We start from the raw sequence: 15,403 nt of genomic DNA, 5'->3' as shown, positions 1-15,403 counted from the left end.
TGCTTCGCATGCACCAATGCTCATGCTCAGTTCTGTGGAATTTAGGAACCTCGTGGCAGAGTGCGGCTGGAATGCAGAAGCGATGCTGGCAGACTACCATTACGGCCTCTCAGAGCACTTGAAAGAAAATCTTACTACCCAAGAAATGCCCACTAACATCAAAAGCCTCATCACTCTGCCTCTTCTAATTGACAAGTGTCTTATGAAGCAACTCTGCAGATAATCAGCTAGAATCTCAGTTCCATTCCCAGAACCATTTCAGGCTGCAGGACCTTCTTTACCAAAGCCTCCAGAAACCAGGTAGTTAGGGAGAGCTCCCTTAACCCTTACCTGCCCCCCCCCCCCCCCCAACCACCAACAGTGTGAGCATCGGCAGAGAAACAAATTGAGCATTTACTGCGGTACTCCCAATCACCCATGCATCAAATGCCTCCTGCATCTAGGAAGATTGAACCACCAGGAAGGGACAAGGGACGTTCTAAACGTTAAGCTCCCTCCAGTCCTTTGTTCCTGCACATTAGTATGAGCTCCTGCAGACATTGGAGAGCATCCTGAGTCCACCCAATACCTCCTGATTGACTGACCCAACACTCCTCTCATCTTGTTACCCTGGCTCTCCACTCATGACCCTCACTTCATCTAGTCATCGGGTTTACTGCTGAGCCGGAGACCCACCTGCCTGCCGCCTTAGTTGACCTTTCCCTACAAATCCTTGGCAACTTCAGACAAGTTTTCCAGGATGACCTCCAGTGGACTGTTGGAGAAAATAGAAATAGTCACCATAATTATCAGACTTGCCTTCAATGCTATTCTTGAAAGCCCTCATAAATGGATGATAAATGAATGCAATATGTTGTATCATAAAACTTGTTATTTCCTTTCGGGTTCTTATGACCTCCAGTGTGGGAATTAGACCTTTATCATCTCAAACGCAAGTGTCTTCACACTGTAAATCAATGCCCTCAAAGCACCTTGTGTTATTGGACATGGCTTAGGTTCAGAGCATCTCCTTGCTGCAGGCTGAGTGTGAACACACTGAACTACCCTTTGGGACTCAAACTCATGACTCATAGACATTTGTTCTTCAGATGTATCCGCATTAGTATCAAGTAAGTTGGCCTTTTTCTGCTCCATGTCAATATAGGGATTCTCACCATAGAGCTGTTCTGCTGGAGAATGTTTAGCACTTGAAGCCCTTAGCACTTTGGCCATCTTGGCTGCTATTTCTTCTTGCAACTTAAGCTGCTCCATATTTCTTTAAAGCTGTTCCACCTGTTCTTCCAGAGAGTGCTTATCTCTCAATATTTGCTGTCTTGTGTCTCACTCAGCTAAATCAGCCTCCATTTGAATGTGTACAAATGTGGTGTCAGATGCATGGTTATATGCTGCACACACTTCAGGTGTGCTGAATTCAATCTTATACATGGTCACAGCCTGTCCTGAGGCTTTGTAAATATTCTCATTTCCTCCAACAAATTGACCTTCAACATCGCGGGTTTGTTTAATTTCTCTTAGTCTTGGCTTCAAGGACACTGCTTCCAGCTGGACTCATGTTGTTTTCCAAGTGTGCAAACCAGACAAAACAACATCAAATTCAATTCAGCTTTTCAACAATGGAAGCAATTCAATTCTTCAACTTTTCAACTGAACCAAGTGATCAAACTCTTAATACAAACACCACTACACAGCTTACAACTTTATTTAGTCCAACTGGACAGGCAACACTGGCCATTTGAAACAGTGTTTCAAATCCAAACACACAGCATATATCAACAAAAGGTCATTACTTGCCATAAGCTGTCCCAGGCTGCAGTGATCCTAACTTCTTGGATACATTTGAATGCTGATGCATAGAATCAGAGAGGACAGGAAAATTTTTAATTGGGGAAGGGCAAAATATGAGGCTATAAGGCTAGAACTTGCGGGTGTGAACTGGGATGATATTTTTGCAGGGAAATGTACTATGGACATGTGGTCGATGTTTAAGGATCTTTTGCAGAATGTTAGGGATAAATTTGTCCCAGTGAGAAAGATAAAGAATGGTAGGGTGAAGGAACCACGGGTGACAAGTGAAGTGGAAAATCTAGTCAGGTGGAAGAAGGCAGCATACATGAGGTTAAGGAAGCTAGGATCAGATGGGTCTATTGAGGAATATAGGGTAGCAAGAAAGGAGCTTAAGAAGGGGCAGAGAAGAGCAAGAAGGGGGCATGAGAAGGCCTTGGCTAGTAGGGTATAGGAAAACCCCAAGGTATTCTTCAATTATGTGAAGAACAAAAGGATGACAGGAGTGAAGGTAGGACTGATTAGAGGTAAAAGTGGGAAGATGTGCCTGGAGGCTGTGGAAGTGAGCGAGGTTTGACTATGAAGGAGGTAATCGATAAATTTACTTTTTAACCGGATTAACTTTCAGCAATTCATCCAGCTGCAAGTCTGAAGGACACCATATGTTGCTGATTATTGTCGTCTTAAGTTGTATGTAATGTTGTTCATAGAGGGAGTGAGCATGATTATACTGCATTTGTGAATTGCATACAGTAAACAGTAAGTGCAAACAGTAACAGTAATTAAAGAGAACACAAGGGAACAACAATAGAAAATGATTAAGTGAAATTGCAGGAACAAAGTTGATAAAACTTCATGCAGGTAATTGTACATTGGAAATAAGTATTGAAAGAGATTATATTTATGGAATGTGGTACAATTTTAGAAATCCACAGGAAAAGCCAGATCCTTGCTTATACAATGGATTTGGTTATATAGTTAATTTGCTGACATTTCATGGAAATATTTGAAAAGGTATAACTGAGTAACAAGTATATATTTTAAAAATATATAGAACAAATTAGAATGCTACTAACACTACTACACAATGAAACTATACTGTATCAGTTCCTAACAATTATTGACAGAGGAATTCATCCAGTGTATGCTGCTGTTTTCTTTTGATTGACCATAAATGAACAAAATCAGCACAGATACCTAGTGTGGATAGTGGATAGTGGATTGCCTTTCTGCACCTTGGCAAGGATCTTAATTTTTTTTAAAAGGCAGAAGTATCAAAAATCACTGCTTTTAGAATTGGTTTACATCAGCACAAATGCATAACATAACACAAGCATTCGCAACTGATGCTATTTGAAAACTGTTCACACTAAGTATGGTGTAACGGTGAACAAGTGCACACAACTGACACTAGTTGGAACCTGTTCAGCAACAATTTCCTGTCCCAGTTAAGTGGCAGAGTGTCCCAAATAAACAAAGGGAATCCCAGCTACTTTCTTGGTTAATTTTTGTTCTTTAAGAGTTGTCCCAAATAAGGGTCTGCCCCATTTAACTGTCGGCCCATTAACTGGACTTAGAATCTAAAAGTGGCAGGTCACGTTGAGAAAAATGTTCAATGGACAAAGATAATCCTAGGCATAAAAATAAAAGAAGTTCAACTAATATTTTCATAAATTATGATTTTGGCCTCAATTGAAGAACCGAGTCCAATTCTGGGCTCAAGGGTTTGCTGCTCCAAAGCCATGTGAGCCACATTAGGTACCCAGAGAGATAGTGACAGGAGAGGGTGCAGCTAAGAATTAGTAGAGATGATAGAAAAATAAGCATTTTACAGATTAAATGAGAAGAAAAGTTTGCCTTTGTTGAGGAATTGGCAATGGAATGTGAAGGTTCAAAACAACTGGCAAAAAGGCCACAAATACCTTGAGAAAAATATTTACCTGCAGAATGGCTTTAATGCACTGCCTAAAAGAGTAATGGTACAAAAATGTCAAAAGGAATTTGAATATACAGTATAATTAAAGTGAAAATATTGCTGAGCTGGTGGCTAAAGCATAGATAGGGAATTTACTGAATAAGTCTTTCAAGTAGCCCGTATAGATATAGCTTGTTTTGATAACAGTAGTAGTGAGGTGGGGGATGGCATTAAACTGGAAATTAGAAATGCATACAATAAAGGAACAGTAGTTATAATGGGTGACTTCAATCCAGACATAGATTGGATGAACCAAATTGGTAAGGGTACTGAGGAAGAGGATTTCTTGGAATGCATACGGGATGATTTTCTGAACCAACATGTCAAGGAAACAACTAGAGAGCTGGTTATTCTAGATTGGCTATTGAGCAATGAGGAAGGATTAGTTAGCAATCTTGTTAGCAACCTTGGGTAAGAGTGACCATAATATGGTGGAATTCTTCATTAAGATGGTGAGTGACATAGTTAATTCAGAAACAAAGGTTCTGAACTTAAAGAAGGGTAACTTTAAAGGTATGAGACCTTTAAAGGTTTGAGGTATGAGGTATTAGCTAAGATAGACTGGCAAATGATACGTAAAGTGTTGATGGTCGATATGCAATGGCAAGCATTTAAAGATCACTTGGATGAACTACAACAAGTGTTCATCCCAGTTTGGCAAAAGAATAAACCAGGGAAGATAGTGCACCTGTGGCTGACAAGAAAAATTAGGGTTAGTATCAATTCCAAGGAAAAAACATACAAATTAGCTAGAAAAAGTGGCACACCTGAGGACTGGGAGAAATTCAGGGTCCAGCAGAGGAGGACAAAGGGCTTAATTAGGAAAGGGAAAAAAAGATTATGAGAGAAAGCTGGCAGGGAACATAAAAACTGACTGTAAAAGCTTTTATAGATATGTGAAAAGAAAAAGATTGGTTAAGACAAATGTAGGTCCCTTACAGTCAGAAACTGGTGAATTGATCATGGGAAACAAGGACGTAGCAGACCAAATGAATAACTACTTTGGTTCTGTCTTCACTAAGGAGGACATAAATAATCTTCCAGAAATAGTAGGGAACTGAGGGTCTAGTGAGATAGAGGAACTGAGGGAAATACATGTTAGTAGGAAAGTGGTGTAAGGTAAATTGAAGGGATTAAAGGCAGATAAATCCCCAGGGCCAGATGGTCTGCATCCCAGAATGCTTAAGGAAGTAGCCCAAGAAATAGTGGATGCATTAGTGATAATTCTTCAAAACTCCTTAGATTCTGGATTAGTTCCTGAGGATTGGAGAGTGGCTAATGTAACCACACTTTTTAAAAAAGGAGGGAGAAAGAAACCAGGGAATTATAGACAGATTAGCCTGACATCGGTGGTGGGGAAAATGCTAGAGTCGGTTATCAAAGATTAGGTAACAGTACATTTGGAAAGAGGTGAAATCATCGGACAAAGACAGCATGGATTTGTGAAAGGAAAATTATGTCTGATGAATCTTATAAAAGTTTTTGAGGAAGTAACTAGTAGAGTGGATAGGGGAGAACCAGTAGATGCGGTATATTTAGATTTTCAAAAGGCTTTTGACAAGGTCCCACACAGGAGATTAGTGTGCAAACTTAAAGCATACGGTATTGGGGGAATGGTATTCATGTGGATAGAGAATTGGTTTGCAAACAGGAAGCAAAGAGTGGGAGTAAACGGGACCTTTTCAGATTGACAGGCGGTGACTAGTGGGTTACCGCAAGGCTCAGTGCTGGGACCTCAGTTGTTTACAATATATATTAATGATTTAGACGAGGGAATTAAATGCAGTATCTCCAAGTTTGTGGATGACACAAAGCTGGACGGCAGTGTTAGCTGTGAGGAGGATGCTAAGAGGATGCAGGGTGACTAGGATAGGTTAGGTGAGTGGGCAAATTCATGGCAGATGCAATTTAATGTGGATAAATGTGAGGTTATCCACTTCGGTTGCAAGAACAGGAAAACAGATTGTTATCTGAATCGTGGCCGATTAGGAAAAGGGGAGGTGCAACGAGACCTGGGTGTCATTGTACACCAATCATTGAAAGTGGGCATGCAGGTACAGCAGGCGGTGAAAAAGGCAAATGGTATGTTGGCATTCATAGCAAAAGGATTTGAGTACAGGAGCAGGGAGGTTCTACTGCAGTTGTACAAGGCCTTGGTGAGACCACAGCTGGAGTATTGTCTGCAGTTTTGGTCCCCTAATCTGAGCAAACACATTCTTGCCATAGAGGGAGTACAAAGAAGGTTCACCAGATTGATTCCTGGGATGGCAGGACTTTCATCTGAAGAAAGATTGGATCGACTAGGCTTATACTCGCTGGAATTTAGAAGATTGAGGGGAGATCTTATTGAAACATATAAAATTGTAAAGGGATTGGACAGGCTAGATGCAGGAAGATTGTTTCGCATGTTGGGGGAGTCCAGAATGAGGGGTCACAGTTTAAGGATAAAGGGGAAGCCTTTTAGGACCGAGATGAGGAAAAACTTCTTCACACAACGAGTGGTGAATCTGTGGAATTCTCTGCCACAGGAAACATTGGCTACATTTAAGAGGAAGTTAGATATGGTCCTTGTGGCTAAAGGGATCAGAGAGTATGGAGAGAAAGCAGGTACAGGGTTCTGAGTTGGATGATCAGACATGATCATACTGAATGGGGGTGCAGGCTCAAAGGGCCGAATGGCCCACTCCTGCACCTATTTTCTATGTTTCTATGATAACAAGAACACACACCTGTGGCATTCTAGTGTGAGGACATTTTGTAACTGCACTGGGTTCATGGTGAATACTTGCTTGCCTAAAGATTGGAACTCACCATCTTTTGGTGTGCTGAACTTGTGCCATCTACAACACTGACATTTACCTGGATCTCCTGATAAGTTCATGAAATTAGACAATTGCTGTTAAAAGCAACACAATGTGAATCATGAGACCTGTGTTGTTCATTATGGGGGATGTACAAGAAACCCTCAACTACCTTGTTAGTGTCACTGCAGATTAAAGTAAGAGAATAGTCAAACATGTTTTTGAGCTATATCTAGTAAGCATTCCCTTTACGTATTGATGCAATGACTTATTCTATGAAATTTTTCCATTTACAGTAAAGTCAATCTCAAGAAGCCTTTACTTCCCAGTACCAGAGATTATGTAACTGTAAAACCTTCACCTCAGGCACGTAAGATTATTTTTATTCATTACTATTAAGTTAATACTTTGGTAAGAACTACAAGTCCTCAGCCATTCCAAACAAAATATAAATATCCATGTAGTTATTTCCTGAATTCTTTTAGCATTTTATGTTCAGCTTGATTAAGGCATTTAAAAATTATTCAGCCAAATATATTTATGAATTCACATAGGATTTAAACTGAGGCAAAATTTCTGTTCTATACAAACCATTCAGCAACATGAATTATATTAAAGACATGGTTATGAGGGTGTATTTTACGAATTTTACTTAGTATTATTTATGATGGATTGGTTTGATTTCTCATTGGACTCCAGGATGTAACATTATGCTCTGTGTATTTAGAGCCAGATTTCCCCAACCTTTGTTGCAGCTACAAAGAGGGTGAGAGATGGATGGATGTAGACCATCTCCGTGCTCTACAGCAAGCTTAAATGTCACTTCTATTGACTTGACCTGATCACTTTGACAAAATCAAGCATTTTGCAAATCCAAATATTGAATTCAAGAGGAAGGAAATATCAGCTTGGAGGCTACCCAGACAGAATATGAGGAAATGCTCCTGCACCCTGTGTTGGGTTCCTCATGACAGTCATGTCAGAATGGGAATGGGAGTCCAAACTGAAGTGGATGGCTGCCTTTTGTGGTGGACAGAGCAAAGAGATGTAATGGTGCCCCAGTTTATGTCAGGTCTCACCAACGTAGAGGAGGCTGCACCAGGAGCACCTGTTACCATAGATAATCCCTGACATTAGAAACATAGAAACCCTACAGCATAATACAGGCCCTTCAGCCCACAAAGTTGTGCCAAACATGTCGCTACCTCAGAAATTACTAGGCTTACATATAGCCCTCTATTTTACTAAGCTCCATGTTTCTATCTAAAAGTCTCTTAAAAGACCTTATCATATCTGCCTCCACAACCATTGCCGGCAGCCCATTCCACGCACTCACCACTCTCTGAGTAAAAAACTTACCCCTGACATTTCCTCTGTACCTACTCTGCAGCACCTTAAACCTGTGTCCTCTACTGGCAACCATTTCAGTCCTGGGAAAAAACCTCTGACTATCCATACGTTCAATGCCTCTCATCATCTTGTACACCTCTATCAGGTCACCTCTCATCCTCTGTCACTCCAGGGAGAAAAGGCTGAGTTCACTCAACCTATTCTCATAAGGCATGCTCCCCAATCCAGGCAACATCCTTGTAAATCTCCTCTGCACCCTTTCTATGGCATCCACATCCTTCCTGTAGTGAGGCGACCAGAACTGAGCACAGTACTCTAAGTGGGGTCTGACTAGGGTCCTATATAGCTGCAACATTACCTCTCGGCTCCTAAACTCAGACCCACGATTTATGAAGGCCAATGTACCATACGCCTTCTTAACCACAGATTCAACCTGCGCAGCTGCTTTGAGTGTTCTATGGACTTGGACCCCAAGATCCCTCTGATCCTCCGCACTGCCAAGAGTCTTACCATTAATTCTATATTCTGCCATCATACTTGGCCTACCAGAATGAACCACTTCACACGTATCTGGATTGAACTCCATCTGCCACTTCTCAGTCCAGTTTTGCATCCCATCATTGTCCAGCTGTAACCTCTGATAGCCCTCCACACTATCCACAACACCACCAACTTTTGTGTCATCAGCAAACTTACTAACCCATCCCTCCACTTCCTCATCCAGGTTATTTATAAAAATCACAGAGAATAAGTGTCTCAGAACAGATCCCTGAGGCACTCCACTGGTGACTGACCTCCATGCAGAATATGACCCATCTACAACCACACTTTGCCTTCTGTGAGCAAGCCAGTTCTGAATCCACAAATCAATGTCCCCTTAGATCCCATGCCTCCTTACTTTCTCAATAAGCCTTGCATGGGGTACCTTATCAAATGCCTTGCTGAAATCCATATACACTACATCTACTGCTCTTCCTTCATTAATATGTTTAGTCACATCCTCAAAAAATTCAATCAGGCCTGTAAGGCACAACCTGCCCTTGACAAAGCTATGATGACTACTCCTAATCATATTATACCTCACCAAATGGTCATAAATCCTGTCTCTCAGGTTGTTCTCCATCAACTGACCAACCACTGAGATAAGACTCACTGGTCTATAATTTCCAGCGCTATCTCTACTCCCTTTCTTGAATAAAGGAACAACATCCACAACCCTCCAATCCTCTGGAACATCTCCCGTCCCCATTGATGGTGCAAGGATCATCAGCAGAGGCTCAGCAATCTCCTCCCTCACCCCCCATAGTAGCCTGGGGTATATTTTGTCCAGTCCCGGTGACTTATTCAACTTTCTGCTTTCTAAAAGCTGCAGCACATCCTCTTCCTTAATACCTACATGTTCAAGCTTTTCAGTCCGCTGCAAGTCATCACTACAATCACTAAGATCCGTTTCCATAGTGAATCCTGAAGTAAAGTATTCTTTATGTGCCTCTGCTGTTTCCTCTGGTTCCATACACACTTTCCCACTGTCACACTTGATAGGTCCTATGCTCTCACATTTATCTTCTTGCTCTTCACATAATAGTAGAATGCCTTGGGGGACATTCTTGCAGGTGAAATGTCATCTCACCTGGATGGATTCTTTAGAGCCTTGGTGGTGAGAGAAGAGGTACAAGGCAGGTTTGACATTTCTCATGTAAGCACCAGAAGAGGGATCTGTGGGGATGGGTTGAGTGAACAATGAACTCATACAGAGAGCAATCACTGCAGAAAGTGGGCAGGGAGGGAAGGAGAGTTGTGCATGACGGAGGACCTGTTGGAGATGTCAGAAGTTACAGAGAATGGTGTTTTGGATGCAGAGGCTCATGGGGTGTTAGGCAGGGACAAGGGGATCCCTATCTCTGTTATGACTAGCTGGAAGAGGTAAGAACAGATGTGTGGAAATGGGAGAATGTGTGAATGTAGCATTGATAGTGGTGGAAGGGAAGACCATTTTCTGAAAAACAGGCAAATCTTGATGTCCTAGAATGGAAAGCCTCATCTGAGAGCAGATGTGGAGGAGTCAGAGGAACTGAGAGAAAAGAACAGTATTTTTACAAGTAATAGGGTGGAAAGAGGTTCAGTCAAGATAAATGTGAGTGTCAGTGATTTGTATAATAGATAATTTGTCTCCAGAAGTGGAAACTGAGAGATCAAAAAAGAGGGAAAAGGAGTCAGAGATGGACATTTAAAGGCAGTGTGGACGTTGGAGGCAAATATGATGAAATTCATTAGATCAGCACCAATGCAGTCATCAATGTAGTACAGATTGAGTTGGGGAACATTGCTGGTGTAGACTTGGAACATGGACTGGTCCAGGTAGCTGACAAAAAGGCAGGCATAGCTGGCTTAGAGAAAGTGAGAGGAGCCAAAAGAGAGATTATTGAGGGTAAGTGCAAGTTCCTCCAAATGGAGGAGGGCGGTATTGGAGGAAAACTGATTAGGTCTGTTTTTCAGAAGGAAGCAGTGAGTTTAGGAGCCTTCCTAATGGGGAATGGAAGTGAATGGGGATTGGACAGCTATATTGAAAATAATATGGTCAGGGACATGGAACTGATCAAGAATATGTGAAGTGTCTCAGATGTAGGTGGGAGGGACTGAACCAAGGGAAAGAAAATGGAATCAATGTATGTGGACACAAGTTCAATGGGGTTGGAGTAGACAAAGTCAAAGGGCTTATCAGGGCAGTTAGGTTTGTGAATCTTGAATAGGAGGTAGACATGGGCAATGCGGGATATGGGAGCTGTGATGGCAGTAGATGGGAGCTCTCCAGTGGTGAGGGGAGTGAAGGGCAGTACATTCAGAAGGGATGAGGTTTGAGTAGGTGAATGGAGTTGTATAGTCAAGATGGATGATGTCACGTACACAGTTAGAGATGGAAATCAAGTGTGCCTAAGGCCAAAGTGGAACGTCTAAGAGAAGGAAGTGGGTTGAAGAAGGAGAAAGGGGTGGGGAATCCTTGCCCAAGAAGTAGGCCCAGAGATGCAAGTGATGGAAGAAGAGCTTGGTGTCATCACTAGGTCTTCACCAACATCTCAAGTGAAAGATGGGTGAGCAATAAATACTACCCGCACAGAGAATCCCACCACCAGTCAATGAATAAAACCAAACTTCGTGGTAACTGCTAAATAAACTTCTTGGAAGATGTCACTGCCATTGAAACTGTGACTAACCAATTATGGTTGCATTACTAGTCCAATGTACATTACACCGCAGTGTCTGTACTTCTGTTCACTTTATTCTTAGCTGCAGTTCCTGGTAAATGTGTCCGGGGAAAACCAATGATATCACCATCTGGCTTTTATTACAAGAACCAGTGGATGTCATCAAGCTGCAAAATCCGTCGTTTTGACACTGCTGTAAACACTACGGACTGTCTCCGAGGGAAGAAGATGTATCTGATTGGTGATTCCACAATGCTCCAGTGGTTTACATACTTGACTCGATTTCTTCCAGGTTAATCTGACTATCATATTTTGGTGGATAATACATTGAATGCATATGTTATATTTGAGATTGGTCTCTGATATGGCAGGTTATATGGGAAATGCTAGAGATACAGGCCATTCAGCTCATCGGTTCACTGTGGTGATAATACTCATACTTGTGTCCTCTCACAAAAATCCATCAACAGAAACTTCTGCACCCTTCACCCTCATTTGTTTGTCCAGTCCCTCATTCAACGCATCTTCTACCTTTTTGAATCACTCCCCATTCTAATTTTTCACAACTCTGTTGCCAAAGAAGTTCCTTCTGAATTCCCTTTGAAATATCATGTGACGATCTGAGCAGAGTCTCAGAGAGGCAGCCCTTAAGGCCCTCCAGCACCCAGGCCATGCCCTTTACCTCACTGCTACCAACAGGAAGCGGGTACAGAAGCCTGAAGGCACAAACTCAGCTATTTAGGAACAGCTTCTTTCCTTCTGCCACCCAATTCCTAAATGGGCATTGAACCCTTGAACACTACCTCGCTTTTTTAATATATGTTATTTCTGTTTTTTGTGATAAGTAGGTGAGAAAAGGCCAGAGTGGGGAAAAGAGGAAGCAGGGAGGAGGAATTTGTTTTTTTACCAGAAGGAAATATCAATAATCATGCCATCAGGTTGGAGGCTACCCAAATGGAATGTAAGATGTTGCTCCTCCATTCTGAGAATGGCCTCATCTTGGCAACGTGTCCAAATGGGAATGGGAATCGAATTAAATTGTTTGGCCATTTTAAGTTCCACTTTTGGCAGATGGAGTGGAGATGCTCGACAATGTGTCCCCAGTTTACGACTGATCTCACCAATGTAGAGGGGATCAAACTGAGAGCATTGCACACAATAGACAACCACAGTAGAATTGAAAGTGAAGTGTTGCCTCACCAGGAAGGACTGTTTGGGTGCCAAATGGAGGAGAGGGAGGAGGTGAGTGGGCAGGTGTAGCACTTAGGCTGCTTATAGGGATAAGTGACAAGAGGCTGGTTAGTGGGGAGAGATGAATGGACAAGGGGACCTTGGAGGGAGTGATCCCTGAGGAAAGAAGTGTGGGGGGGGGGGGAGGTAAAGATATATTTAGTAGTAGGATCCGTTTAGAGATGCCAGAAGTTGTGGAGGATGATGTGTTGAATGTGAAGTCTCATGGGGTGATAGGTAAAGGCAAGAGGAACTCTATCACTGTTCAGGCAGTGGGAAGATGGAGGCAGTGCAGATGTTTGGAAAATGGAGGAGATGTAAGTGAGGTCAGCATCAATAGTGGAGGCAGGGAAGCCTCGTTCTTTGAAGAAGGCGAACATCTCTGATGTCCTGGGAACAGATGTGGTGGAGGCAAAGGAATTAAGAAAAGGGCATAGCATTTTTTTTTCAAGAGATAGGGTGGGAAGAGGTATGGTGAAGACTGCTGTTGTATTTGGTAGGTTGATAACAGATGTCACTTCATAGTTTGTCTCCAGAAATGGAGACAAAGAGATTGAGGAAGGGGAGGGAGCTGTCATTATTATATGTCTCTTACTACCAAATGCAAGGATCCTATGCCAGGTTAGTATCTCTCAGCTCCTTAATTACATTGACAAGGTGTTAAGTCATTTATTCTATTTGGTGCTGTAAGCCTGAAAATCAAGTGTGTTGTCCATTTACATGTGTATACATTTTACTAAATGATGGCCAGCAAGTTACATTTATTTTATTCCTTTTAGGTCTGAAAGTATTTGACCTTGGCTCTTCTGGAATTGCCGGCCCTCTCCTTGCTGTGGACAAAGAGCACAACATCATGGTGGAATTTCGTGTTCATGGACCCCCAATCCAATTCTACAATATTTGGAGCCAGCTATTGCGGTACACTTCAAATAAAATAGATGAAGTTAGAGGAGGGAAAGATACAGTCATAGCAATTACCTTATGTGTCCATTTTGCCTCTTATCCAATAGAAGTGTACATTCGGAGGCTGCAGTACATCCGCAGGTCAATCCTATTGCTTTTGGGCAGGAGTCCAGATACAGTAGTGGTAATAAAGACGGCTAATGTACGGGCCCTTACACCATCCTTCAGTCTACGCCAGAGTGATTGGTTTTCCTATCAGCTTGATTTAGTATTGAGGAGGATATTTGCAGGCATGAATGTAGCATTTGTAGATGCATGGGAAATGACCATAGCCCACTACCTGCCCCATAACATACACCCTCATCAACTTATTATAAAAAATGAAATGGATGTATTTCTTTCATTTGTCTGCCCATCTGAAAAAGGTTGATAGACATTTGAAGAATATATCAATGTTTGCTTTAAGATAAATCATCTTTGAATTTTCCACAGATAGGGAGTATGTACTGGATACAATCAAACTGTTTTGTTATGTATAAATAATCCTATGTTCTTTCATGTTCCAGTATTAGTGGGAATTCTGTATGGAACTCAATACAATATGCAGGCATTGTTTCCATTGGCTATCCACTTATCATCAAATAAAAATGCTTTGCTGTGCATTCCCAATGTTTTCTGTTTTAATTTCAGATTTCTGACTCAGCAATTATTTGGTTTTCACACATTCTAATGAACTAGTTTGCTACTAGGGAGGATTCAGAGTAGATTGACAGAGTGGTGGAAACCAGAGTAGCAGGACAAAGGGATTGAAAGGAAGAGAGATGGCTAGACATGCAAGATCAGACAGGAACAAGTTTATAGACTCAATAGGACAGACTGATTGAAATGTTTCTGTTTTAATGCTAAGAGTATTATGACTGAAGGTGATGAACTTAGATTTTAGATCAGTATATGGAACTATTTTGTTTTAGCCATTAAAGAAACTTAGTTGAGTGAGGGATAAGAATGGATATGTAAAGGTCCAGTGTTTTGGTGTTTTATAAAAGAAAATAAAAGCAGATGGGTGAGGTGACAGTTGTGCAATTAATGAGGGACAACATCACAGCTGCACTCGTAACGGAGGGCTCATCCACTGAGTCTAAATGCAATCACACTACTAGATTATATTACCTACCTTTGAATAGTCATCAGGACATTGAGGATCAAATATGCAGGCAGATTAGGGAAAGATGTGAAACAACAGGGTTGTTGTAGTGTGCGACCTCATATCGGCTGGGATATCTTTAGTGTAAGAGGTTTTGACAGGGCTGAATGTATTAGGTGCATCCAGGAAGGCCCAACAAGGAAAGAGGTCAAAGCACATCTGGTGTTGGATCATAGAAGCCCGACGAGGTGACGGACCTTAAGTGGGAGAGCAGTTACCAGTTACAAAACTCCTTAAGCTTTAAGATCGCCATAGATAAGTACAGATGTCCTGAGACTAGGGATTTAATTGGAGCAGGAGAAAATTACAAGGGGATTAGGCAGGAACTAAGGAGTTAATTGGGAACAGCTGTTTTTGGGCAAGGTCCCATCTGGCAGAGTGTTTAAAGACCACCTGCACAGAGTACAGGACAAGTGCATAAGTTCCAGTAAGAAGGATGGCAAGGTAAGGGAACCTTGGATCTTGAGAGAGGTGTTGAATTTTGTTAAGTAGAAAAAGGAAATGTTTCAGGCTTAGGAAGCTAAAATCAAATGGTACCCTTGAGCACTTGAAAGAAACCAGAAGAGAACGAAAGAAGGGAGTTAGGAGAGCCAGGAGGGGCCATGGAAAGCACTTGGCAAGTAGGTTTAAAGAGAATTCCAGGGCATTTTATGCATTCTGTACAATCAAGAACAAGAGGATATCTAAGAAGCAGACAGGACCACTCAAGGATAAAGGTTGAGGCACAGCATACATGTGAGTTCCTATTTTCCATCAGGATGTGGAGGATAGGGAGATCAATGTAGCATGTGTTTATTTTCTAGAACTTTGAGATGAAGGAGGTAGTTTTGGGTCTTGTAAAGAAAATCAAGATGGATAATCATCTCAGTTTTGTTAGGATATAGAAACATAGAAAACCTACAGCACAATACAGGCCCTTCAGCCCACAAAGCTGTGCGGAATATGTCCTTACCCT

At 41.8% G+C, this 15,403-nt stretch overlaps 2 protein-coding genes across 2 annotated transcripts in view; one reads left to right on the top strand and one right to left on the bottom strand.

The window, feature by feature from the left end:
- The window catches only part of LOC132392179 (NXPE family member 3-like), a 28,390-nt gene extending 14,716 nt beyond the window's left edge, over nt 1–13,674 (top strand). Inside the window, exons 5-7 of the mRNA XM_059966025.1 lie at nt 6,855–6,928; nt 11,194–11,403; nt 13,121–13,674. Of these exons, the coding sequence (XP_059822008.1) occupies nt 6,855–6,928; nt 11,194–11,403; nt 13,121–13,674 (838 nt within the window). The remainder of the gene's footprint in view (nt 1–6,854; nt 6,929–11,193; nt 11,404–13,120) is intronic.
- A 922-nt stretch (nt 13,675–14,596) lies between these two features.
- LOC132392178 (uncharacterized) overlaps nt 14,597–15,403 on the bottom strand; it is a 68,576-nt gene continuing 67,769 nt past the window's right edge. The window contains exon 5 of the mRNA XM_059966024.1: nt 14,597–14,645. Coding sequence (XP_059822007.1) covers nt 14,597–14,645 — 49 coding nt within the window. The remainder of the gene's footprint in view (nt 14,646–15,403) is intronic.

The sequence above is a fragment of the Hypanus sabinus genome, chromosome 4, assembly GCF_030144855.1.
Source record: "Hypanus sabinus isolate sHypSab1 chromosome 4, sHypSab1.hap1, whole genome shotgun sequence".
Lineage (NCBI taxonomy): Eukaryota > Metazoa > Chordata > Chondrichthyes > Myliobatiformes > Dasyatidae > Hypanus > Hypanus sabinus.
The sequence above is the reverse complement of the archived record's forward strand: the minus strand, read 5'-3'. Positions and strand labels throughout refer to the sequence as shown.